Raw genomic sequence first — 27706 nt, forward strand, 5'->3', positions numbered from 1 at the left:
AAAAATTATTTTACATTTACTGTCAATCAGGGGGTCCCCAGAGCTGGCAGTATCATGGTTAAGTTTTGTTGAACCTCTTTACCCACTAGATCTTACAAGATAAAACAAGAATGTTGTAGGGATTGCTGCTTTGAATATGTTAAACAGGTTAAATCCTGGAAATCAATGTGTTTTTGTTGGGCATATTTTATTTGAGTGTTAAACTTGCAAATCATTCCCAGAGCAACATGAAAATCGGGAAGGAGGGGGGGGGGGGTTCACTCCCCCCCCCCCCCCCAATCTTCCCTTTTGTATGACTGCTGAGCATCTCACCTCCATGTAATAACCACACTGCTAGTCATTCCCTTTCTGCTTGATCGGATGATTAAAAGTGGCATCATTCTGGGCACCTCATCGGGGCAGAGTCAAATGGGCCAAGGGTGAGGCAACGTCACACTGACATGAAGATTTCCAGAATGCCGACCAAATGTGTATATGTAAAAGGGAAGAAAAGAAGCGCATGCTCCATAGCACAGGTCAATTTATTTTTAAAAAGGTGATGGATCAAAGTTTTGATTAAAAACACGTACAATGTGCAAAATCTTTAGAGCATTTGGGTATATCAACGTTGGCACTCTGGAACTGATAACCGGAGAGCTGTGATGAGTAGACTTTTTTCCTCAGATCTTTAGAAGTCTGTTTTATATCGGTATAGGGAGGAAATCTTATTGACTGCATCGAAGTCAGAAAGTCCTCCTCACTGATGTCACAGGGGGGGGGGTTTGTCCCAGGAACAGCTGTGGGTTGGTCTTATGTTCCGCAACTGCAGAACAGACTGATCGGCAACATTTTAAAGGGCGCTTACTAAACAAGTGAAATTTTTGCGGAGTGAAAAAAAGTGTAATTTTTGCTAAGGCTAGACACTTTTTTTTCTTTTTTTCCCCCCTTCAGAGATGAGTGGGATCATTTCTTTAAAGGAGCACTTATTGGATCCAAGTCCTGTTTTCATAGACTCGAAACCCACAGACCTGAGTTTCAGACGAGACTTCCATCCTGACATAGACAATATAGTAAAGTAGGATCCACTGGTGTCTCATTTTCCTATGTTTCTAGTTTCATGCTGTACATGAGATCTAGCACCTACAAATGTGGCTCTTTAGGATGCTTGATGGAGATGGGCAATTTTTTTTTCACTCCTTTGCAAATTTGTTGGAGTTTGGAAAAAGTCACAACTAGTCTCTTATAAAAATTCAATATTGTAAAATATTTAAAAATGTGCAAAAAAACCCCCAAAAAACCCTGCAGATAAGTGGAGAATATTTGAAGTTTTTTTTTTTTTGTTTTTTTTTTTTTAATCAGGAATTTCCCAAAAAATGCTTCTCCTCCCTCCCCCTGAAAAATTCAGGGGATGTACAGTAAATCAAATGTCTACATCGTGTTATCTTAACAAACTCCAGTGCTCTGTAATAGGGAAACATGCTTTGAACTAGTTTCACTCCTACCTATCAGATGGATCCCAACATGTCTATCTCAGGCTCTAACTCCAACCCCTTGGATATCACCTGTGGTTTCCCACAAGGCTCTGTTCCGGGGCTCCTACTCTTCTCAGTGTTCATCACTGATCTTCCTACAGCTTGTTCTATTCTATCGAAACAAGACCATAGGACATCCTTGGAGCGATCTTGGCTTTCTGTTGCAGCAAATCTCGGAAACACAAGCGCTTGGAAATGCATGTTTGTCAGACCTATTCTCATAATTTAATATTTAGAGACCATATAAACACAATTTACAGCTAATCTTATTAGCCCTTAATTTCTTAAGCTCTTGTTTGTGAACCAGTTCAGTGTTTTTTTTTATTGTTTTCTATTTCTTTACATAGGCACCATTCTGCTGGGAAGAACAATGCTCCTTTGCTTAGATATTCTTGTAGTGGACAGTTAACCTGAGGGAGATTAGGCTTGTCATGTTTATTATCCAGTCTGACTTATGTCTGCCTTGCCGTTTATGTGCTGCTGGCATGGTGACCTCCATTTTTGTATATACAAAAACCAGTTTACCTGAACCAAGCAACAACAAAAAAGGATTGCCTGCAGGTAAACTGCTATTTTATTTGTTTTCTTTGTTCCTTGTTCATATTTTTTTTTTTTTTTTAAATCACAACTTCTTCATTCATATGTGTAGGTTGGTGAGACGTAAGGGAATAAATCCCACAAATTCTTATAATTATGTTATTCCAGGGTGCAACTACATAAGGGAATTGGCATACTGGTGGAGTGATGGGGAATGGGAACATTTGCTCAGGGAAGAGGTTTTAAGAGTGGTCCTTAATGTGCTCACAGAACAAGAGATTTCCTCTCTTGGTGGCTTTGGAGCATGTTGAATAAGCCCCTGAGACCTATATCCCTAAATCGACATGCCCCTCATCATCCACTGGTTTGCTTTTATGCTTTCTACATATGCCAGAGTTATTAGAAACACTGGGCCATAAAGTGAGATCTAGAATCGCATTGTCTCCCCATTTCTCAGATCGCAGGAATGCGATATTAAATAATCTGTATCTGCCAAACTCCAACGTCCCATTCCCATATACATTTGAGAGGAAACGTCATGAGGATGACTAAGCATACACTGCTGTTTTTTAAATATATCCTACTGTTCTGTATTATCATATTTTCAACCAGGAAGCACATTTTCAACATACTGTATGACTCTTGGATGACATTCTCACAGATGAGTCATTTTCTTACTAATTGGAGCATTTTCATTTAACATCTACGGTATTACTGTCCTATATAATATTTTCCCATGTGTGTGTGATTTAAAGAAAACCATGCAGAAGCCTCAATGTAACATATCAAACACTATCAGCCTAAAAATAGAAGTTGTGTATTCAAAATAATTGTTGCTGTTTCTAATTCAATCATAGCTAATAGTCCATCTCCAACCATCAGTTTGGGATTACCAGTGAAATTCCTGTTCCTACGCAATGTACATATCTACAGTATATAGGGGTGGGGGGAATAGAACAAGTTTGACAAACCTTTTTGTCTGGTTTCACTTGTTAGTCAAGAGACTGATTACAGAGTTAGTCTTGTTTAGTACCTTTTTGTGGTAGACTGAAGGTTAATTTAAAGCTGCAGTTCAGTCTTTTTTTTTTTTTGTACATTTATTTTTTTACTTCAATAGTTTCATGTGTGCAATCTCTAATTAGCTAAAGAACAGTATAGCTGCAGCTCAATTGGTTTTCCATGTATTGATAGGTCGAAATTTGGTGACATATTAAAAGCTGGGATTTGTTTATCATCTGCTTGACTGGCAGTGGAAGCTCATGAATATTCATGAGCATTCCTGCACTGACAAGTGCTAGAGGGAGGGCAGGGCTGACAAAGGGGTGTACACCCTCTCCTCCCCTCTCATATACACCCTCTCCTCCCCTCTCATATACACCCTCTCCCCTCCTTACTTTTACTTGAGTGATTACATATTTCTAAAGAAGCCAATAACACGTTACGTTTATTAGATTTATACTTTCTTTAGATATTTTTCTTGAATAGCGCAGGACTTTTGACACGCAAACAGGTATGGGATAAGGGTGGGAAATTAGGTATGATGCTGGAAGGATGGTATAGGTTAAGGGGGAGGGAAATAGGCACAGGGGAAGGATAGGTATAGGGTAAGGGGAATGGAAAAATAGGTATAGGGTGGAGGGAGAAATAGAAGTATATGGTAAGGGGGGGAAGAATAATTATGAGGTGAAGGTATTGGCATGGGTGAGGAGGGGGAAAAAAGGTATGGGTATAGGGTAAGGGGGGGAATGGGTATAGGGTAAGGGGGGGATTGGGTATAGGGTAAGGAAGAAAAGGCTACTGGGTAAGGGGGAGGGAAAAATGGGCAACCCACAGTTTCCTCTGCAGGCCAGCAGTGCCCCCCCTCCCCCTCCTGCAGGACCCTCCCTTCCCCTAGGCCCCCTCATCTGTCCCTCCCCTAGGCCCCCTCATCTGTCCCTCCCCTAGGCCCCCTCATCTGTCCCTCCCCTAGGCCCCCTCATCTGTCCCTCCCCACGGCCTCCACGGCCTGCATGGCTCTTCTGTGCGCTGGCCATGCTGCAGCAGGCCCATCCAGGGGTATATACTGGGGAGGGGGTTATTGAGTGGGGGGAGAAATACATGGGGGAGGGGTGGAAGAAAAGGGTGATGTGGGTGAGAGTAAGGAGGGGTGTAAGAGAAAACCAGAGGGGGGGTGGGGGGGAGGTGGAAACTTTAGTCCTGGAAAGCTGTCTGCGGCCCTGCAGTTCACAGTATTTGTGTGTACACCTCCTGACTGAACAGCTGTTTCTTCTCATAGTGTCAGTATAAGTAGGTGTTGCCAGGATTCTCCTGCCTTGGAAAAAAACAAACAAAAAACCCTTTGTTGTACTGTAGTGTCAGGATTACGTGTTATACATGAGCTATAGCATTGGCAAGTTTTCTATGACGTGTGGCATCTCTTCCTACTTCCAGGTATTGTGAGCGGCCCTTATCACCTACCCATGAATAATGGCCGATACGGTGACATATCCCCTGGCACTGTGCCTTCCAAGCAGAGCGGCATGGCGTCCCTTGGTGAGGCTTCAAAGCAAACCTTGAAATCTCCTTTAATATCAGGCCGGGCAGAAATAGACCAGTGGTTTCCCTGCCACAGATGAGGTGGGGAGAAGAACGATTCCAAATATAACGCAGAGGCCTGTAATTTAACATTTTTTTAACAGCCTGGTTTACTGTTAACAATGGTCTTCTGGTGTTTCAGACACTACAATCATGTGTTTACTCGTGTCATTCGGCACTGCACAGGGCCCCTACTGCCTCACAAGGGATGGACCTTGCCTGCTGGGAGAACAGCTTGAAATGCAGTACAATGCACTTTTGGGACCTTTTTTAGCAGCAACAAAATAAATTAAAAAATCAGCTTGAATCTCTACAGGTAAAGATTACTAGGATTCAACTCTCTACTTTTAAGGCTTTTTTCCAGATCCAAAGACACACACACACACAGCAGATTTTATTTTTTTAGGAGACAGTGTTTTGTTAGGCAGGGGGGTGGGAGATGGCTACTCCCCTCCCATCGGTGGCTCTGTATCAGTGTGAGGCACACACACAACGCACCAACCCCTGCCACAGGAGGACCCTGACTAGCCCCGCACCCAGACCGCTAATTAGCTGCGGCCTCTGCCTTTTTGCTCTCATTGTCTCGCTTCCCTCCGCGTTCTTCTCACTGACCTGTGCGGCCATGGCTTGACCTGTCGATCACCGCTGCCACTCCCAGCGTGACAGATCTGTGCATGGTGACCGACGGGTCATTCATTACTGCGCATAGCACAGGCACGGGGGAGGTGTGTGTGTGTGTGTGTATGTGTGTGTGTGTGTACCTTTTGAGGGACATGGTTTGTAATTGAAATTGATAAAAAGAGGCCTTGCACATGTCTGTCTTTTATTTATTTTTTTTCACTTATTTATTTTTTGTCCTTTCAACAATAATAACTTTTTCATATAGTGCTTTTCTCCCAATGGGACAATGGGAGAGCGCTTCACAATATAAAACACAGCACATAGGATTTGTATAAAAAGACAATACATCAGAATAGTAAGGCTGCGCTTATAGTGCCGGTGACGGCAACGTCTCGTCAAAACAAATGCATTGCCCCGGTCGCGTGCGCTTATATTAAGCGTGGTGCGACGGCTTTGTCGCGATAGCTGGAAGGCATCTCAATTTGATGTCACCGTCGCGTCGCCGGCGTTATAAGCGCAGCCTAACATACATGCATCTGCTTTATCAAAAGCTCCTGATCATGTCAGCTGTGCCCTGCTAAGTTTGTTTTGTAAAGTTTGCCACTTGTGATACACAGCAGTGATATATTGTGTGAATGTATAAATATGTGCAAGCATTGCTACAGTTTTACCCTTTAGAGTGGCTCAGTTTTGCATATTGTGATTGCCAGATTCACTTGACCAAATTCACCAATAAATGCAAACTACAGTGCCTTCCTAATGATCAAAATAGAGTATGATCCTTGTGGACCACTATAGTACCGAGACCTAAGTTGAAGAGGCAGCGTTGGGCCACATTAATCCCACCTTTCCTGATCTTGCTCCTTTTTCTTCCACCTTCCCAAATCTGAGCAATGCTCTTACACGTTCAGTCCATGTCCTCTCATTGGGCTGAGTCCATAGTGACTTTAGCCGTGCGGAGGCGCGCTGAGGGAAAGCGGGTGCTTTCCCTGGCCTTAGTTTGCGCTCTGTCGGGGGGCATGTCGGGGGGGGCAGGCCAGTGACATCACGGAGCTGGTTCGCCCTCATTGGGCGAACCGCTCACGTGACCGGCCCTGCGCACCCGTGAGCGCCAAAACTAAAATTTTCTTACCGGCTACGCTTCCGCACGCCTGCGGAAGCGTGTGCGGGCCCCTGCTAAAGCCGCTCTCATTGCGGCTGCAGGGGCTCACTGCCGAGCGTGAGCACGGGTCAGCGTCTAAGCGCTGACCATGCCCGTGACCTTAGGGTTGCCAAATTGGTAATCCAAAAATACTGGACACAGCGGTGCAATGTGCTACACACACACACTCCTCCCCTCTCTGCGCTCCATGCTGTTTCCTTTTCTCCCTGGCCCCACCCCCAGACTTGTGACACCTTCTCCTGATTGGCTGCTGCTGGAGTAATGCAGCCAATCAGGATGGAGACAGCTGCCCTGCTCTATCCGTGCTCGGGGAAATTCCACAGGCCTTCAAGCTGGTCAGGTCACTATGTCCAGGGAGATAATAGCAGACACATGTCCACTATTGGCTCTAATTTTTTTACTGGATACAGTGTCCAACTACACGACAGATTGGTTCAGTACTGGACACCTGGCAACCCTACCTCTGATGGCAACCCTACCTCTGATGGCCACCTTCCCAAATCTAAGCTCTGCTCTTACACATAAATTCCTCTGATAGCCACTTTTCTTCTGTGCTTCTGTGCTAGCCTCTATCCTCTTCTAGAATTCACTTGCACCTGCTTTAAACGTGAGGATTAAATGGTATGTTTAATGGAAATACTATGTTAATGGCTCCACGTAATAAAAATATATTATTGAGTCCATGCCAGCAACAACAATGTAATCCTAAATGAACTGTTTGTTTGTTTTAAGGTTATGTCCTCATTATAAAATGTTATGGTGGTTCACAGATAATCTACTAACCATAATGACATTATTGCAGTAGAGATAGGCACTGCTGGTATCTTGCATTATAAAGTTTGCAGGTTTGTGTAGCGAGGGGAGGGGAGGGGTGTAACCACAGACATATTGACAAATCAGTAAAGCTTACAACTGCAGAATATGAATATCCATGACCTTTGTACATTGCTTTTGGCAGAAGACTCCGTTCCAACTTGACCTGATAATGTTGGGGTAAATTTGAGTGGGATGAGCAGGACCCGTTAAAAACTGACATTTAATTTTTCTTTGCCACAGAAATTGCACCTGTTTTGTACTAAACAAATTGCCATATGACCCCTCCTGTAAAATCACAGTTTAAATATTGTTGTTGCAGGACGTTTATAGTTTAGCCCAATAAATGCACTTTAGAAATCACTGCAGCATTTTTCCTTAGATTGAAACGCTTCCTTTTTTAGCACCTGATAAGCGCAGTGTAATAATTTGTGTATGTTGTGTTTATTTGTTGCAATTTAAGGAGTGAGGCTTTGGTTGTAAATCGCACACTCTTTTTTTTTTAAATAGGGTGACCATATTTTCAAAATTAAAAACGGACACACATTAAAAATGTATTTATTAAACAGATGCCATCACTAGAAAAATATATTTTGTCTAATAGCGTCCCCATCTATGCTGTATTATTCATACTCCCTCTCTTCCCCCCTCCACATTCTCTCGCCCTCTCCCTTCTCTCCCCCCTTCCCCAGGGCCTGGCTGATGGATTTTTACTTGGGGAGGCAAGTGAATCCTATCAGCCCTGATATTAGGGGGCAGCTGGCCCCCTGCACATGCCCACTGTATACAGGTGTAGCAGACATTATTGCAGCCGTTATCATACAGTAATGGATGCAATAACATTGGCTATATCTGTATGTAGGCACCATAAACACAAGCACACACCTGATATCCCATCACATACAGATAAGCAACCACACACTTTCCCCCATACAAACACAATGTATTTCCCAGAAATGCACACTGACCTGCAGACACATTTACTGAAAACTAAACACACGCACACAATATAAAGCGCAAACAAAACACACAATAAATAATTAAACATTATCTATAAATAACACCACTCAATGCTGCTCTTAAAAATTGTCTTTAGAACCATACATGCAAAATGTGAAAAATATAAAATGCAAATGAGTGAAGTAAAAACTAAAAATGTGGTTAAACGGCTGTTGTACTATTTCCAAACACTCCCTGTAGTCGTCCCACTAACAGCCATGAAAAATGTCCAGGCCCAAATGTTCCAATTTATCTGGAATGACAAGGGACCGAGGGTCCCCAGATCGGTAATGTTATCAGCCAAACTAAGAGGAGGTCTGGTGGTCCCCGATGTGGTCATGTACTACCTCGCAGCCCAGCTAAAGCAAGCCGTAGTTTGGAATTGTGGCCCGCTGGCTTGAGATAGAAACACATTACGCAGCCCCGCTACCACTTCAGCTACTTCTGTGGTCCCAAGGAGGAAAAGAGGGAGGACCGAGGAGGTGTGATCTAGGAGCAATGAGATGCACGTGGGACTCGTGGCTGAAAAACAAAGGGAAGTATGGCCTGCTAAACACCCCCTCACAAATCACCCCGATCTTTGGGATCCCGAACTTCCCGCCCGGGTGCTCCAAAAAGCAATTTGCCCAATTTCAGGGGCTTGGAATAAGGCTGGTTGCAGACTTGCTGAAAAATGGGGAGATTCTAACATTTAAAGAGGTACGAGACAAATACCAAGCTCAACACCTCCACCTATTCAAATACCTACAAATTAGACATTTTCTGCTCTCGCTCTTGCAGAACTCCAAATTTCCCCCACCCACCAGATTCGAAACACTATGCAGTAAAGACAGGTATCAAAGAGGCCTAATCTCTGAGATATATAGGGGGATAGAGTCAGCATCAGAATCCCTGACCCACCACTATATGCAAAAATGGTCTGCGGACTTAAATATACAAATTGACAATGAGGAGTGGGAGGATATCTGGGAGATGGCAGCAAAAACCTCAATCTGCACAGTAACAAAGGAGAATATCTACAAAATTCTATTCCAATGGTACCTGACCCCAGCTAGACTGAGCCAGATCTTCCCCGGCACCCCAGACCTGTGCTGGAGAGGATGTGGTCAAAAGGGAGACATGGCCCATATTTGGTGGACATGTCCGGAGATTCAGAGGTTCTGGGTTAGGATTCAGACGCTGCTCTATGAGACAACGGGAATTCCTCTCCCCCTAGATCCACTGTCCCTGGTGCTGAGTAAACCCTTTGACGACCTACCCCTACCCATGAGTAGACTGGTCTCTGCAATCTTGACTGCAGCCAGGTGCTCAATAGCAGCTGCCTGGAAGCAGGTCAAAGCCCCTGCAAGAAACACAGTCATAAGGCGGGTGGACGAAGTAATGTCTATGGAAAAATTAACAGCTATGCTGCACAAAAAAATGACACAGTTCTGGAACACATGGGACCCATGGATAGGCCCCCAGGGCTTCAGATAAAGACATAAAGCGCAAACCCTAGTGAAGGGACTAACCCAGATCCCAAAGGTGGGAGACGTAGACGCGCTAAGGGGGACTTCCCCCCCCCGTGCCCCCCCTCCCTTTCCCTCTCTCCAACCGTCCCCCCTCCCCCTCCTCCACTCCCTTAACCCCTACTATTAAAAAACAATGTTGGCTAGCATGCACTCAATAAAGTCGTACTTAAACAATTTTATGTTATTGAAAAGTATGTACTCATTCATGTAAATGTCAATGCCAATAAGAAAGATTGATACAAAAAAAATGTGGTTAAAGTGCTCAACAGTGAATAAGCACTCACAACAGTGAATAAGCACTCACAACAGTGAATAAGCACTCACAACAGTCTTGCATCGATGGTCCCAAAATGTGAGTGCTGAAATTTACTTCTTGCTGCATCAATCCTCCCAGAAAAAAAGAACAAAAAGTGACATACTGCAGCATAACAACATCATTTTACTAAAAATGAAAGTGTGCAGGGGATAGGGGAAAGGGGAATATTCACTGTTGAGCTCTTTAATCACATTTGTAGTTTTCACCTTTTCACTTCACTCATTTTGCGCTTTTTATATTTTTCCCATTTTATATACACACACACACACACACACCCCGACAGACCCTGACCTACACAAACACACCCTGACCTGCACAACACAGACACACACAGACCCTGACCGGAGGTAAGTATCTCTGGACGCAAGGGGTCCCCGGAACTGACAATAATGGTGTTCAGCTCTGAAGTTCCCCTGCTTCAATCCCGTAATAAAAAATAATACAATTAAAACAAGTGAAAACCGTATTGCTGCTTTAGCATGGAGACACATTTTAAAAATTGTAGATAGTGCAGAGTAAATGAGTACTTCAGTATTAGGTAATACTTTTTTTTATGATACTTTATTTTTTATTTTTAGTTCTACTTCAAAAATTGTAGAGAAATTGTCACATGATTGAGTGGTTTTCACCGACCTTTTCTTGTAGCGCCAGTGTACCTATTGCACTCAAGTACAGAGGTATGTAGATCATGTTTTATGGACTCTGAATATGTATTCTTAATTAAGCCGAGAACAGCATTATGTATTATTAATCAAGGTTCCTTCTGTAGGCGGTGAGAGATAAGCTTCCTGCTTCGAGTAGATAGCATTTCCCTTTGTGTGGCTCAAAGACCAGTTCTTCATTATTCTCAGGTACCTGCTGCAGAACTCACCCCGTGAACAGCTAGTTTCTGAGCAGCTCTTCTGGAAATTTGAGTACGTAGTCACTATTAAATGTGCAATCCCTCCTACTACCAAAGTGAACCAATTCCAGAGACTTGTTTAAGGGGTCTCATTTGGATGATGCACTTTTTTTTAATAAAAAAAAATGACGTTAGACCTGGGAGGGGTGTGATTACCTCTGGCTGCTTGCTTTTGTGTGATGTCGCTGTGTGATCAGCAAGCGCTTGTACTGACAGAGTCCCACCTCCCCACTTCCTCTTATCTTTTATTGGGTCATTAAGAACAGGATGGGATAAGGGGAAAGGAAACCCTTGATTGACAAACACTTCTCCTTTCAGAGGCCCCTAAGAAATACAACTGGCCAACTATGTGGGATTGACCCTATATCAACAATCCCCCCAGGAGCCTATAATGTTAGTATCTAGCCAACTGGGCATGTCTTGCTCTTTAAAAGTGTTAAGAATTATTATATAAATCCTATTTTAACCTCCCAGACATTTTAATATTAATTTTTATATCTTATGAACAGAGCATCAGACTTCAAAAATAAAAACAGGGTGGCACAAGTCAATAAAAATAAATAGCAATGTGCGTGCGGGCTGCTTAAATTGTCGAGCAGAAGACAGAGGTTGATTTTATCTCTTCAGTGCCACAGGATGGCTAAAATAGTTGCAGCAATCAGCAATATTTTATTATTTGAATGACCCTTTTTATGGCATTCAGGGGACTTCCCAAGCTGGCATGCCAGTGCCCTTTTTTATGAGATCCCTTGAACATTATGTATTCTTCTGCGTGAGTAGTGCTAATCCGAGCCGCATCTCTGCAAGATAACAATGGCTCAGGAGTAATTCCTTTCTGAGGTCGGTCTGTGTGATCAGGGCCACATTGACTGTAGCCAGACTGGCTGTTTGTTGTTGTAGCTCTCCACGGGTTAAGTGGTGTGCCCTGCTGGGGGTTAATGCAGTGATGCGCCAAATGTACAGCACCTTTAAGAGGAAAGCCTGTAAGCTGCTTTGGCTCTAAAGTGGCAGTCCCATGTAGCCGGTAAACAAAAAGCCAAAGCACATCACCTTGATGTACTCTTAAACATACTATGTACAACATTATATTTGTTTGTTTTGTTTGTTTTTAATAATGGGTCATTCTGTTGACTCCTATGTGGAAAGTGGCAGGAATCTTAATTTCAGTCAAAGTATGTGAATTTGAAGGCCGATCTCTCCAGATTGCAATATCATAGCAATAAAGGGGAAATATCACACAGGAATGCTGGTAAATAGATGCATTAACAAAATAAGATGTACATTTTTTATAATCTAGCCATCTATATAACACTAACACACACACACCTTTAAAAAATGCAGCTGACTAAAACATAGTAAAGAGAGGTTTGTGCCACTGCAGAAGAAGCAGAATCCCAGAGGAATTGGTTACTTCAATCGTCCGATATCACACATCCAAGGTGGCTTCCTTGTGATGACAAAATAACATTTATATCACACACTTTGTAACATTAAGACCACATTTCAGAATGGGTGTGTACTGTATTTAAACATAGATTAGTTTTTGCACAAATTGTCTGCACTTTGTTTTATCCGTGTTATAGATTTCACTACAATATTATGAAATATGTATGTATGTATTGTATTGATGTAAAACAGTTGCTAATTGCAGGTTATTACAACTAGGTGTAGTATTCTCCCTTGTACACCCAGAGCAGCATTTATTTATTTAGTCGGATTTATTTTGGCCTTGGGGCTTATATTGGCAACAAATAAATAACTGCAACGTATATTGAATAATATGAAAGTGCTTTTTGCTATGCGAAGCGGCGGACCTTTCCCAAACCTTTTGGCCGTGTCACTAACCTTTCTCTGTCATTTTAAACAGAATTCTCATATTAGGCTTTAACTTGCTTTTCCTTTGTTTAAAGATGATATTTCTATACTAACTGACTTCAGGAGCCCAGATTCGGCAGGTATTGTACTAACCCCAGCTATCACGTGTCTGTTTTTTGTTTCATGTCGTTCTCGGTCAAAATGATTAAATGTCTTGTTCCAGTGGTGTAAAAAAAACCCCATCATCTTTCTGTTTTTACTATGTCTGTTCTGCTCTATATACTGGTGGGGCAGGCGTGAATACATTTCCAAAGAGAAGAACTTTTTCATTTTTAGAAAAAGCATAACACATTTTGTGTAATATAAATATTCCGCCATATCCAAACACGGAAAATCTGAGCTCGGTATTTTTATATCCTTATGATTGGCAAAAGCAATACAGAATGCCTTTGTTGTATATAATCTATACATCACTAATCTCACTTCATATTCTTTTAGTCTTAACAGTTACATGGGAATCTGTGCCACTGTTTATTTAGTAAATCACAAAGTAACCTTCCCCTTTTATTTGCTATTGTTGTTGCTCTGACATATCTGTTGACATATCCAGTTCTCAAGGGGCCACCTAGAGTTGGCCACTTCTGTCTTAATCCATAGGCTGCCTTTTGGGCAAATGCAGATGTTCAGTGGCATAGCTGTGGTTCTTAAAATCCCTCTAGGAGGGGACTGGTAAACTACATACAGCTCAATTCCCTTATAATGCTGTGCTTGGGGTCCAAAGAATCACATCGTGTTATAAGAAGACCGCGTTAGAAATAATGTACAATTGTATGCATTGTACAGTAAAGTATTTAAGACGCCAATAATCGTGTTGTAAAGTATTCATAAATACAAAAATTGGGAGCCACGCGTGCATCGCGATATAAGCAGATTCGCGTTGTAATGGATCGCGTTATAACGGGGTTGAGCTGTACTGATAGCAGCGTGGCCACAATGCAGGGAAACTACACCACAACCTGCCCACAGTACACACCACAAAATCATGTAGTCCCTATTATCTTCAGTATAACCCCGTTACATCACCAGCAGAACTACAAGTCCCAGAAATCCACCTTGCACGTAAAAGACCCCCCAAAAAAACCAGACTGGAGATGAATCCAGGAACCCACAGAGGACCGTTTGGCTTCCAGGTCCGAGCAAAGGCCCCAGTGATTAAAAACTGGGTCACAGCACTAATGTTTCTGTACTGTATCTCGCACACACCCTGCCAAAGTTTCCCACCAGTCATGCACAAAGGGGAATGTTTACAGGGTGTTTATACATTAGGCCAAGTTCACGAACGCTGCATTACGAATTCACTCAGGCATATGACTAAGCTGGCCACTCTGTACCGAAAGGAAGTTCATTTAATGTTTGGTTGCTAAGAAACAGTGTTGTTCACCCGCCCCCCCTTGAAATCAACAAGCTGATAAGCATGTTTGCTGCATTTTTTTTTAACAGGAATGCAATATATTCAGTTTTGTGTAGATGACATTGTTTCTTTTACTCTTTGGAAGTGGATTAAATAAACTGCCCAAAAAATTGTAGTTGTTTGGATGCCGGGGAAACTGTGACATATGGGTGCACTCTGTCCTTTAATGTTTTATTGTCATGTTTTGTAACGTCTTCCTCTTTTTCATACCGTCTTCCTCCTGAATTCTCAACCCCCTCCTCCCACTTCCAGAATTCCGCCCAGGTAGATGAAACGTCTCATTTACATAATATCCTTGTCTGCATTTTCTAGGGGAGGACAGCAATGGGCCTTTCTATGAAAATAACTCCAACCCAGATTCTGAACTTCCAAGCAACTCGGAGGTAAGGGTATCTCGTGTGTGTGTGTGTGTGTGTGTGTGTGTGTGTGTGTGTGTGTGTGTGTGTGTGTGTGTGTGTGTGTGTGTGTGTGTGTGTGTGTGTGTGTGTGTGTGTGTGTGTGTGTGTGTGTGTGTGTGTGTGTGTGTGTGTGTGTGTGTGTGCTAATTTTTATTTATTGTGAAATGCTGCAGGAAAAGCAATGAAGGATTGGAGAAGCAGAGTTATCTGACTCATAAGTATGGTGCTCGTTACCAACCTATTTTCTCCACGTGTGAGCGAGGTTTGGGGAGAGTCCGATAAACTGATAGACACGTCCAGTGAGAAGGAACATTGGGGCATTGTCATGGAACAGTGATCTAGAACAGCGGTGCACAAACTGGGGGTGCGGGCGATTACAGGGGGGCCCCACGCTCTTCCCCATGGCATTTAAATTAAATGCTGGGGGAGGCGTGAGGCCTCTGTAACTTACTTACCTGCTGCCAGCCGGGTCTTCGTCATTTGACGCCGCGGGGTCGTGACATGATGTCACATGACCCCTGCATGCCAGAAAGGAAGGTGGGGGGGGGGGGGGGGGAGCGCAAGTACCAGGGGGAGTAGGCAGGGGGGGCGCAGCGCGAATAGTTTGTGCTCAATGCCAGTCCTAAAAAAAACCTCCCCCCCAACAGGTCAGTTTTGCAGGATGTCCCAGCTTCAGCACAGGTGGCTCCATCTGACAGAGCTGCTGACTCACCTGAGCTGAAGCAGGGTTATCCTGAAAACCTGATCTGTTGGGGGGGGGGGTGGGGGGCTTGAGGACTGGCGTTGAGCCCCCCTGATTTAGAAACACAGCACTGTAATGGTTGCATTTTATTAACAAATGAAATGCTAGTCCTAACATACTGTATTAATGAGCTCTTAAATGCTGGTCGTTATTTAGTTTGCTCTAATATTTCTAGCATGTGCCTGGCATACTCGGCAAGCCTTTATTTTACACTCCCAACACTGTAACAACCTAGTAACTACGTGGTGATGTATAGTGTATGAACCACAAGCTGCCCTAAGGCAGAAAGAAGTACAAGGTCAGGCACAGCTGCCAGTGACAGCTGCAGATACAGCGCGGGGAGCCGGTATAACCCAATCAGCCAATTCTGGTATAGGAGCAGTGTTTGCAAACAAAGTCCATGCAGGATGATTACAAAAGGCCCGGAAGTTTGGCGTGGACTTTATTAAATGATTTAACACCAAAAACCCCGCACGGGAACCCCGTAACATTTTTTTATTTTTTTTTATTAATTAAATCAAAATCTATATTTAAAAAAAAAGATTGACTGTTCTTACAGCTTGGAGCTGCAATCCAAACCTGGGAACCTTGTTTTTGAAATATCATTTTTTTACCTTAGGAATGAAGCAGGGGGTCTCCGGGGCTGAATCCCATTAATTTCGGCTATGAGGACCCCCTGCTTCCGGAGACACCTCCTTGGGAAGTGCCGATAGCCACTCTGCTAGCAGGGTTCACATAATGGTGGAGTTTCAAAGCTCACGCTCCCTGCGGGCCAATTGGAAGCCGTGATGTCATCCGGTTCGGTTTGATGAGGCTCAGGTTCCCGCGTGATGCAGGAGCATTAAACTTGGCCGAGATACCGCCACCCCCTTTGGAGGCCTGTATCTCGGGAAGCAGGGGATCCCAGAGCTGAAATTTATGGGGTTCAGCTCCAGAAACCCCCTGCTTCAATTCTATGTAAATATATATATTAAAAAGCACATGAGTTGTTCCTTTTAAAGCTTTGTAAATGCTATGTAAAAAAAATATTCACATCGTTCAATGACTTGTTCTCTTAGATTCAAGTTGTCTACCAAGTGTGCATAGTGAGGCAGAGCACACCCATACAGTATATACAATCTAGAAACGCAAACATGCTTATAGTTCAGTTCTAATCCACAGAAGGGGGATTTTGCTATTCTAAAATAAAAAAAACACGTTTATCAAGTTGAGACTGCAAAAAGAGAACCATTGTTCATAGGATCAAGCCATTAAATAAAGGCATTGTACGCATGTTAACTTTGTTAGGTGTTTCTGTCAGGGTTATTTGAGCTTTCCAGACCACAAACACTCCATATTGGAATAGGCCCGACTGAAATCGATTTTTGAAGGAAAGGAACAATACATAATCCTTACAATTTTAAATTAACGTGACGGGCAACTTCTGAATATTACAAATAAATACTAGATCAGCACTCAAAAAATAAATACGAGAAAAGGACTTCCGGTTTCCTTTTGGTCTGGCCAAGTTACTTCTTTAATGTATCAAAAAAAGCAGCAATACAGAAAAAATATCAATGCACAAGGTAAGTCCGCATACACACACTCTTATATGTGCCAAATGGAGCAACGTTTTAAGGCCTGATGAAGGGACAGAAGGCATTGAAATGTGGCGCTCCAGTATGTTTTTTTTTTTTTCCCCCTTTTTTTTCTCGATCTCTCTATCACAGTATAGATGGAGGATCCTAGCATCTGGTATAGGACGTTTTGCCCTCGACCAAATCGCCACCGTCGCTCCGCTGCCATAGCTGCTGACAGCAGGGCGAGTCATCTCGTCGTCACTGCCTTCCGCATGTATTCAGCGCCTCTCCCAGCTGCAGGGCACTTCCTTCCACATGTCCTCAGCGCCTCTCCCAGCTGCAGGGCACCTCCTACCGCATGTCCTCAGCGCCTCTCCCAGCTGCAGGGCACCTCCTTCCACATGTCCTCAGCGCCTCTCCCAGCTGCAGGGCACCTCCTACCGCATGTCCTCAGCGCCTCTCCCAGCTGCAGGGCACCTCCTTCCGCGTGTCCTCAGCGCCTCTCCCAGCTGCAGGGCACCTCCTTCCGCATGTCCTCAGCGCCTCTCCCAGCTGCAGGGCACCTCCTACCGCGTGTCCTCAGCGCCTCTCCCAGCTGCAGGGCACCTCCTACCGCGTGTCCTCAGCGCTTCTCCCAGCTGCAGGGCACCTCCTTCCGCATGTCCTCAGCGCCTCTCCCAGCTGCAGGGCACCTCCTACCGCATGTCCTCAGCGCCTCTCCCAGCTGCAGGGCACCTCCTTCCGCATGTCCTCAGCGCCTCTCCCAGCTGCAGGGCACCTCCTTCCGCATGTCCTCAGCGCCTCTCCCAGCTGCAGGGCACCTCCTTCCGCGTGTCCTCAGCGCCTCTCCCAGCTGCAGGGCACCTCCTTCCGCATGTCCTCAGCGCCTCTCCCAGCTTCAGGGCACCTCCTTCCGCATGTCCTCAGCGCCTCTACCAGCTGCGGGGCACCTCCTTCCGCATGTCCTCAGCGCCTCTCCCAGCTGCAGGGCACCTCCTACCGCATGTCCTCAGCGCCTCTCCCAGCTGCAGGGCACCTCCTACCGCGTGTCCTCAGCGCTTCTCCCAGCTGCAGGGCACCTCCTTCCGCGTGTCCTCAGCGCCTCTCCCAGCTGCAGGGCACCTCCTACCGCATGTCCTCAGCGCCTCTCCCAGCTGCAGGGCACCTCCTTCCGCATGTCCTCAGCGCCTCTCCCAGCTGCAGGGCACCTCCTTCCGCATGTCCTCAGCGCCTCTCCCAGCTGCAGGGCACCTCCTTCCGCGTGTCCTCAGCGCCTCTCCCAGCTGCAGGGCACCTCCTTCCGCATGTCCTCAGCGCCTCTCCCAGCTTCAGGGCACCTCCTTCCGCATGTCCTCAGCGCCTCTACCAGCTGCGGGGCACCTCCTTCCGCATGTCTTCAGCGCCTCTCCCAGCTGCAGGGCACCTCCTACCGCGTGTCCTCAGCGCCTCTCCCAGCTGCAGGGCACCTCCTTCCGCATGTCCTCAGCGCCTCTCCCAGCTGCAGGGCACCTCCTTCCACATGTCCTCAGCGCCTCTCCCAGCTGCAGGACACCTCCTTCCACATGTCCTCAGCGCCTCTCCCACTTGCAGGGCATGTCCTCAGCACCTCTCCAAGTCGCAGGGCACCTCTGCCACTCCGATGCGCAGTACGCTCAGAGTGGCCGCCGGGACACTTTTACATTTACTGCGCAGCTTCCGGTGTCCTGCGTGACGGAGGTGTCCTGTGGCTGGGATAGATGCTAAGGACATGCGGTGGAGGTGCCAGACAGGGAGAGGCCCTGAGGACATGTGGAAGACGGTGATGCCGAGGTGACTTGCGGGACTCGCCCTGCAGTCAGTAGTTATGGCAGCTGAGCAACGGTTTGGATTTGGTCACGCCAAAGGTCCCATTCTGCCTACCACCTCCATCTGAATTATATAAGACGGGGTCAGTGCAAGTTCATTCAATTTTTTTAAACTTCTGAATATTAACATACATTTTGAAAATGAATACAATTTGAATAACTAACAATTAAAAACAATATACAGGCATACCCCGGTTTAAGGACACTCACTTTAAGTACACTCGCGAGTAAGTACATCTCTCTCAATAGACAAACGGTAACTCACGCATGCGCCTGTCAGCACGTCCTGAACAGCAATACTGTCTCCCTAACTGTACCAAAGCTGTGAGCAAGCGGGGAGACTATAGAGCCTGTTACACATGCGTTATTTACATCAGTTATGCACATATATGACGATTGCAGTACAGTACATGCATCGATAAGTGGGGAAAAGGTAGTGCTTCACTTTAAGTACATTTTCACTTTACATACATGCTCCGGTCCCATTGCGTACGTTAATGTGGGGTATGCCTGTATCAAATCAATGTAAATAATTCAATGTAAGCTATTCCCCATATTTTGTTTTGTGAGCAGAAATAAGCCCAAATCTGTATTGACGGACGCTCATGTGGGCGCCGTCTGCTCCTGTTATCAACCTCAGAAATCAATCCTAATATTGAGAAACTATTGATGCAAGTTAAGAAATCACATCGAGACATTTTAAATTAAGATGATTAATTTTTTAATTCGGATTTAAAGGTGTTTCTTTATTAAATATGTTTTCTTTCGGCATTCTTTAAGTTTAGCTATTAATTTAAACTGGATGTAGTGGTAGGGTGACCAGATGTCCTGGATTAGCCGGGGTAGTCCCGTTTTTGTTTTTTTGTAAACGGTCTCTTTTTTGGCGCTGGCCACACACACGCTGATAGTCGTCCTTGCATGCACAATGGGCGCTCACTGTCCACGCACGGATGAAATTTTTCACGGTTTGTCCCGGGAAAAATATGGTCGGGGGACAGTAGGACAGTGGCCCGACAAAAGAATGTGTACCCGTTTATTGGCACGCCTGAAAAAAAAAAGTTTGCCCACCCCTGTAAAATCCGCAATTAAGAAATGCCAAGTTCATCTTATGATTAAAAATATCAAAGGGGTTACAATCAAACCTACACATCGGGTATTTGATATCTAAAAGTGCAGGAAGTTTCTGTAAAATGTAAACGGTACACACGTTGTTAAAATATTTTCTTGAATAACTGGCTAACATAGTACCAAGTGTCAAGTGTTCAATCAGTATTTATTTTTCCCTTTTTGAAGATTAATATTTTGTGTATAGTTGCAGACACACTTAACCCCTTGAAGTCTAGAGTGACCTACAGTGATAGTAAAGCAATGCCTGGCAGTGCTGAAAGTGTTAATGCCATGGTTAGTTTTAATAGCTCTATGTATCTAGAGGCAGCTTTGTTGATTATTGTGTAACTTTTTTTAATGTTCTAAGAATATAATATTTCTATGCCTGTTAAATTATTTTAAAATACCGCATCTAATGACAAGCTATTGTTTTACAGAATGTTAAATACTGGTTAAAAAAAAGATCTCTAATCGTAAATATATTTCACTGGTAATTAGTTACCGTCTTTGAAACTTTCTATTTCCTGGACATTTTCTTATGGCGACACATTAGCTATGGCAGACGCCCAGCACCTGGTTGGTAGGGACACCTGTCCAGTTTGCAGCTGATTTGCTACCAACTCCTACCTGCAGGTAGGGCTGGTCAGTCTGGAACTCGCTGTGGGGGGGGCGGGGGGGAGGTTCCGTGAGGAATCCAAAGTGGAGATTTCTGTAAGACCGCGTACTCTGCACGGAGAATCTTGGACACCAGTACAAGCAGATAAGGACACATAAATCCTGATGGGGCAGCCCCATTTTCCACTGTGTCCCCTTGCTGTTAATTTCTTATGTGATGCCACTATTGATTTGATCGGGATATCTATGGCTTAACCAGTCACTGCAAGATGGGTGCAGTGGCTGAGACACTCGGAGGTGGATGTGTCTTCGAAGTTCAGTAATAGCCAAACCATTACATTTAATATTCAAGGACTTCATTTCCATAGGCTCAGTACCACACGATTGGCGTAAAGCAGATTTGCCAGGATGTATGAGACGTGTGGGAGCAATTTAGCCAGGAGTCAAAGCCGTCCCATGGACCAAGTTACATACAAGATCATTTTAATATGCTCTATTAGAATCTTGGGACAAACGCTCAGAATTCCTCGACAGGAGTGCAGATTGCAGAACCCCCAAAGAAGATATTTGGTGGGAAGAACAAGACCATCTAACCAAAAGAAAGCCCATTGAGCCTTGGGACTAGATGTTGCCTACAGCAGATGGGTTTTTTCTCATGGCTATATAATCCTATACGGAGGTCCTAGAAAGAGAGAAGCTACATCAAAAGCATCCCTGGCATGGTGGATCGGATGCATGGACAGGGATTATGTGGAAGGAGGACTACCATCTCCTCTGGATTTAAGGGTGCAGAGGCATTTGTACCTCTGACGTAAATACGCAGAGCATCAACATGGGTGTCGGTGTACAACACTTATTATGCATTATAAGGTGTCTTATTTTTATTTCTCCTGAAGCTTTTTTGACAGGAGGGTATTATCAACTGCGGTAGTTTAACCTGCCGTATTTTTGTTCTTGGAATAGGAATTCCCATCCCAGGGAAGATGCCCGGGAAATAGGGAAATTTGCCACCAGCTATGGCAGCAAATAATTCCCTCGCAGATTATGTAGGATGTCTGTCTAAAGGGAATAAATTGATTTCTTTTAGAGTACCAGTTGGCGGTTGTCTTTTTGGGTTATTTGGCAGTTACATGAATGTAGGTTGGAAGGGTCGGTAGCTAGATGTACCATGTACCTCTGCTGCAAACTAACAAGGTGCTGGGTGTCTTTCCATAGCATTTCTGCTGCCTGCAAGACTACAGAAAAAGAAATACTTTATTTAATAAGTCTTAAATGTTAAGGAATCTATGTATTAAAAGTAAACCCAGAAATATATATCTTAAGATTCGTTATAGTGAAGGCTATACTGTACGTGTGTGTGTGTGTGTGTGTGTGTGTGTGTGTCTATCTCGAGGGGCCTGCAATTCATTAAGGATTATGTACTGTTTCCTAAAAAAAAAAGTAAGCATCACTGAACAGAATATACAAGTATTTTAAAGGGTGACCTTAAGAATCCATGGGGGGGGGGTTTTTTTTTCAGTATAGAATTCCTGGGATTTCAATTTTTAATCATTGCTAATAGGGTTATTATTGAAAAAGGTCAATATCCTCTTAATCGTCCAAGCAAGAAGTCCAGTGTGAAGCGATGGTTGATGGTTGTATATCCGAAGGTGGACAGCTATTTTCTATGAACCTTTCTTGTGCTTGGAGATTGAAGACGACCATGCTGCACGTGGATTAATACGTGCTACATAAAAGCATGATCCTATGTAACACGCTGCCTGGCAACATCTGCTTTCCAAGCATGCAGCCCAGCATCTCCGCAGCACCGCTCATTATTAACCTTCCTTTGCTTCCCTTGTTTGAATAACCTGTTTGTGCTGAAATGTTATTTGAAAACCCTTTGCATCATCACTAACCGCATTATATATTTTTCCCATGGTGCCACCGGCAGGGCCTAAGCAACACTGAAAGCACCTTTCTCATCTCTAATCACCAAAGGGTAAGAAGCTGTGGAGCCCTGTGCATGGGTTTGTAGTGGGTGGCGTTTAGCTTGTAGTAGTAGTCGGTACTGTACATGCATGGCTCTAGGTGTTCTAGTGTCTCATATTTTAGAGAATGCATTCCAATAACACTGCCTTCCATACAGACTTACTCTTGTAACCACTTCAGAGATAGTGGGGACTATAGTGGACTGCATGCCCCATAACCTAACTCCCTACTAGCACCAATTTAAGATGCAGGAAAAGGATGTGGGAAAATGAATATAAAAAATATTACATCAGTCAGAAATCAAGTCTAATTATAGGCAAAGATGGGACATGCAAATGGGTATCAATCTGCCAACGTCTATTTAACACCTACACTGCCTGGCAGCAACGGGGTTAATTGATATTTCAAGTATTTGTAGGGAGACCACGGTAATTCACACGGGTAAGCCCTTTTCCTCACAATCGAGTGACATTCTGTTTTAAATATATCTGTATGCAAGGCACCGTAAAATTGGAATGTTAGTGGTGTATTGGTAAGAGGTGTATGGGTGGTTTTGGTGTGGCGTGGGCTATTTGTCTTTATGTTGGTTATCTGGCTTCTGTATTATTTTTTTGTACTTTGTGGACCACAAACACCGTCCTTTCTGGTGTACGATATGTATTTTTTTTAAAACATTTCACATCCCCCCCCCCCCTCCGTTTTGGTTATCTGGACATTTCTTATAGTACATCGTTTTTTGTTTTCCTTAACCCTTTCTCATAACTGCATACAACTTTCGGTTTCGTGGAAAAGTGATGCCTGCCGACATGAACAGTATATATTTGGTCTCCTGAATGCAGTGTGATGTTAAATTCCCCTCTGCTCATGATGCTGCTGGGGGATGCACTGGAATTCCATGTTTATGTATTTTATGTATGAGGATGAACACTTATTTCTTTCAGCTTATACTTGCTTGATGTGATTTTAAAACGTTGTTTATGTGGGGAAACCAACAGCAAATGTTAACTTTGTACCTTGAAGCACAAACTGGTGAAAATGGACATCTTAGGCAGCGCTTATAGTGCCGGCAATAGCGACGCCACGTCAAAACAAATGTATTGACGCCGTCGCATGCGCTTATAGTAGGAGCGGCGTGACGGCTTGGTCGCAATCACTGGAAGTCACTTCGATTTGATTTTTCCAGCGACCGCAGTGTAACGTCAGTGTCGCCGTCGGTGGCACTGTAAGCGCAGCCTTACACTTATCATCCACAGCTTCTATTGGCCATTTTATTGTATCAATAATCATTGGAGATTAACCTATTTACACAGGGCAAAGAGATGGTTCTTACAATCAATTTTAAACGGGTGTGTGCCAATTTGGATCAAAGGACCTACTGTGAAGTCATCTTCCCCATCTCTGGAGAAGAGTTCAGTTCAAATGAATGATTCTTAATTCTTCTCCAGCCAAGGAGGCGGCTTTACAGCATACTGAATAAACTCTTATCACAGTCATTTACAGTGATCCATTGTAACCTTACCTCTCTTTCTTGTTCTCATAGTTGTAGTCCCTTTTTGCTTTAGATTACAGCAAATAAAAATACCACTTGCGAGCACATTCACATGTCTGACAGGTCTGCAACCCTACCTTTTCCCCATTCTCTCTTGGCATACAGTGCTTCTACTGGAGCTAGGGATTCTGGGAAATGACATGCAAATGACCGCACACACTTTATATTACAGAACCTGAAAGCACCACACAACTGTTACTTACACATCGCCACAGTTATTATAACAAAACGTACTTCTTAAGGGATGTCCGTATTACAAATGTCCTTAACTTTTTATGGGGATCTTTCTCTTCTGCCCCCTCTCCATCAACAAACACCACTCTGAATGGATTACCTGATTCAGTGGAAGAGAAATACAGATATTTTAGAGTTTTTGGCATCCATATTTGTGTCCGCGTGATACCTTTCACACGATTATCTAAAGCTTGTGCTAACTTGTATTAAGTTACTGGCATCACCTAGAGACTCCAAATGTTTTTATTCAGTATTTGACCAGCATGGCTACTACGATATCTTGCTCAGCATGGGAGAGACCTCACACCTCTATTACAAGTGCACATTCTTTACGTTTAAATATTCTGGGAATGTTGGTGGCTGAGACTCCCATCTACATACAGCTGCTCTGTAATACCTATTTTATTTATTTGGCTTCATTTCCCGGCATGTTTCTACTTGCATCGTCTAACTCAACTCAACAAAGGGAAGCATTATACTTTTGAGATATAGAAGCTGGTAAATGCTCCTCTTCTACTTGTATTATTAAATGTTCTGTATTTTTAAAGCATATTGATTTTAGCTACTTTACTACCAGAAGGTAGCAATGAGTTACTGGGTGTCAAAGGGTCAAAATCACCATGGCTAACCTTTCACTTGAAGTAGCATATTTACTTCTGAATGGGATGAATTTGTGTGATGCCAGCTTTTAAAAAACATTTTTTTAATTGAACGGTCTTCATTAAAGGGGATTTTTAATGTTACATTTGCATGGTTTGCTTGTAGTAAGCCACATTTCCGTTTTTCAATCTGACGTCAATTACGTATTTTGTAACTCTTGCTGGTTACTTCACAGAAATATCGCAAAATGGGCCTGTTCCTGAAGAGTCGCCTCAGGGTAAAACAGGACTTGGGTTTTGTGGTGATTTGACTGGCTGCTTTGGTGTTCTGCCTGGGTGTGCTGGGTGTGTAGTATTTCTAACATTCGCAGCCTGTAAAATTAAAGGCATGTGACATTGAAGTCCCACTGTACAACCGTTCCCAACCAGGATCAAGTTAGTCAATGATTCTCCATTCTAAAACTACCATATAAAACCACAACAAATTCTGGACTTATATGGAGGAATTTGGTCCTCAAGGATAATATGGTCTTTAAATAGTGATGCCATCGGACTATGATATTTCTGTGTTTTTAGTCCAATCTGTATGATGTAAAAGCGGTCAGACAGTTGTGTAGTCCCAAAATGAGATGAGCGGTGCACAGCATATGGGTAAGGATGGAGCTCACCACATCAAGGATTGATTAAAAGCTATTTATTGACTGGGTGACATCAAGGATACTCTGAGTATCGTTGGCCCACCTATTATTGATGTCACCCAGTCAAATTGCTTTTAATCAATCCTTGACGTGCAGATCTCCATCCTTACCCATATGCTGTGCACCGCTCCTCCCATTTTGGGACTACACAACTGTCATCATTTTTTTTGCCGGAAGTACACCATGGAGTCAAGAACCTACAGTATCCAGTGAGTACTATCCAAACTTGGGGTTATGTTCGTTATCCAGTATATCCTGATCAGTGTTATAATTTCCTTATAAACTCTTAAGTGGTCATCTCCTATAAGTGGAGTGGAGAACATGTTAGAGCAGTTTTACTGGCTAGATCTATCCTCATTATCCATAAATCCCCATTTGGAGCAAGCCCTAGTTGTGGTTTCCACTAATCTTTTGAGTGTGAACATTTTCACGTCACATATATGATCAGGTGGACTATATGAACTACCCCTAAATAACATCATTACTTGACTCCGCACATTTATATATGCATAGATCTTTGAAAATACCCCGTTGCATCGGTCTCTGGATGGTTATGTCCATTTCTTTCTCTAAAAGGAGTCGGACACACCAAATGCATGACCGTGCAATGATGTACATGTAGTTTCCATTACAATCGATGCTCCTCCCCAGGTAAAATATATTGCATTTGTGAAACTATAAATGGGGGTGTAATTTAATACCAGATTGTATGTTGAATTGTCATTTCAGACTAAATGTGTTGTTTTTATTTAGCTGTTTGGTTTACTTCAAATTGTTATGGGAACTAATTCATATTGCGTGACTTGACTGATTAACCTCTATATACTAGCTAATATTCTTTGACCTACTATAGAGAACCATTCTATCGGTCATTGTTTATTTGGGTTAGAGAGAAGCAATGAAATTGGTACTGCACAGAATATAGTTTTATGTGGCATACGTTAAGGGAGCATGTCCTACATTCGAGGAATGAAAGGTCTACTAATTACTCGTTGTACTCATCTGATCACACAGGAATAATGATTCTTGTTTAACTGCTTGTTTTGTCTATCCAAACATATTGCCAAGACTAACTTGAACTTATAGTGAGTGGTCTTTGTCAAAGACGTGGCTTGCATTTTGAGTACTACCTTTAGGGAACCTGCTATTCTCAAAAGCAACAGCCACGTATTTAAGCTTGACATCTTGAAATAGAAGCATTTCCTTTAGCTCCCTTTCACATGATCTAAAACACGACCATACAAATATAGGATATGTATGTATCGTCTAAATTTCACATGGGTTGAACTTGATGGAGATGTCGTGTTTTTTTCCCCCAACTCTATCAACTATGTAACCATAGGATCCTCAATACTCCCTTACCAATAACCACCAGAACACCACATTTTGGTGGGGATGCACCGGTACGCGCGCGCGCACACACACACTTCCGAGTCTCCACCATAAGGCTCACTTCCATTGAGTCAATGGAACCTTACTTCTGTGTTCGTACACCAGCTGTCCTGATGCCCACGAACTCCAGTAGGGTTAATCATGTTTGTTGCCTGACATGCCCCCACACAATACCACCAGGGACACCCTACGAGCCCACATCCATGAGCCCCTCATTTTTTAACAGTAAATGCCTCAACTTCCTGTTTTACCGCCATGGCAAAGATTAGAACTATAGCACCTCAAGGGAAGGACAAGCTGTCCACTAATGCTGTAGGTATTCCTTCTTTCACCTCTTCTCTATATGTCCCCCTGTTCTCGACAAGCCACCCCCCCCCTCCCACCACCAGATTTCTAAGCCCTACATAACCCGGGGGCTAATCGGCCCTCTGACCATGTCCCTCCCTCCTAATGATTGGGACTTTTAAGGTAAAACAATAAGAAAATCCTAAGGCACAGATTTTAAGCTACAGCCCAAATTATTTATCCTCCCTGTGTTTACAATGACACGTTCAACGTAGACACCACCAGCTTATGTGAGTATTATTTCTGCTTAGTTGTGTGTTCCTTACTTTTTCTGTTCAAAAGCAGGTCATTTTCCATGGGTCTGTGTAATGCAGCCACATTTCATGTTATAAATGCACATAACCAGCTTCAGTAAATGTATATTTTTTTTTTAGAAACCTAGGATGATCCATGTGAGATTTTTTTTTTCAAGGCTGTAAATG

General features: G+C 43.6%; 1 protein-coding gene across 10 annotated transcripts in view; it reads left to right on the forward strand.

The window, feature by feature from the left end:
- ANO5 (anoctamin 5) overlaps window positions 1-27706 on the forward strand; it is a 77129-nt gene that overhangs the window by 10571 nt on the left and 38852 nt on the right. For 3 of the 10 annotated variants that reach the window (XM_075567208.1, XM_075567212.1, XM_075567213.1), the window contains exons 2-5: window positions 12856-12900; window positions 14544-14614; window positions 22430-22477; window positions 25086-25127. In XM_075567208.1, coding sequence (XP_075423323.1) covers window positions 12856-12900; window positions 14544-14614; window positions 22430-22477; window positions 25086-25127 — 206 coding nt within the window. The remainder of the gene's footprint in view (window positions 1-12855; window positions 12901-14543; window positions 14615-22429; window positions 22478-25085; window positions 25128-27706) is intronic. The other 7 variants (XM_075567209.1, XM_075567217.1, XM_075567211.1 and 4 more) reach the window with 6 other exon arrangements.

This window comes from Ascaphus truei, chromosome 12 (assembly GCF_040206685.1).
Source record: "Ascaphus truei isolate aAscTru1 chromosome 12, aAscTru1.hap1, whole genome shotgun sequence".
Taxonomy (NCBI): Eukaryota; Metazoa; Chordata; class Amphibia; order Anura; family Ascaphidae; genus Ascaphus; species Ascaphus truei.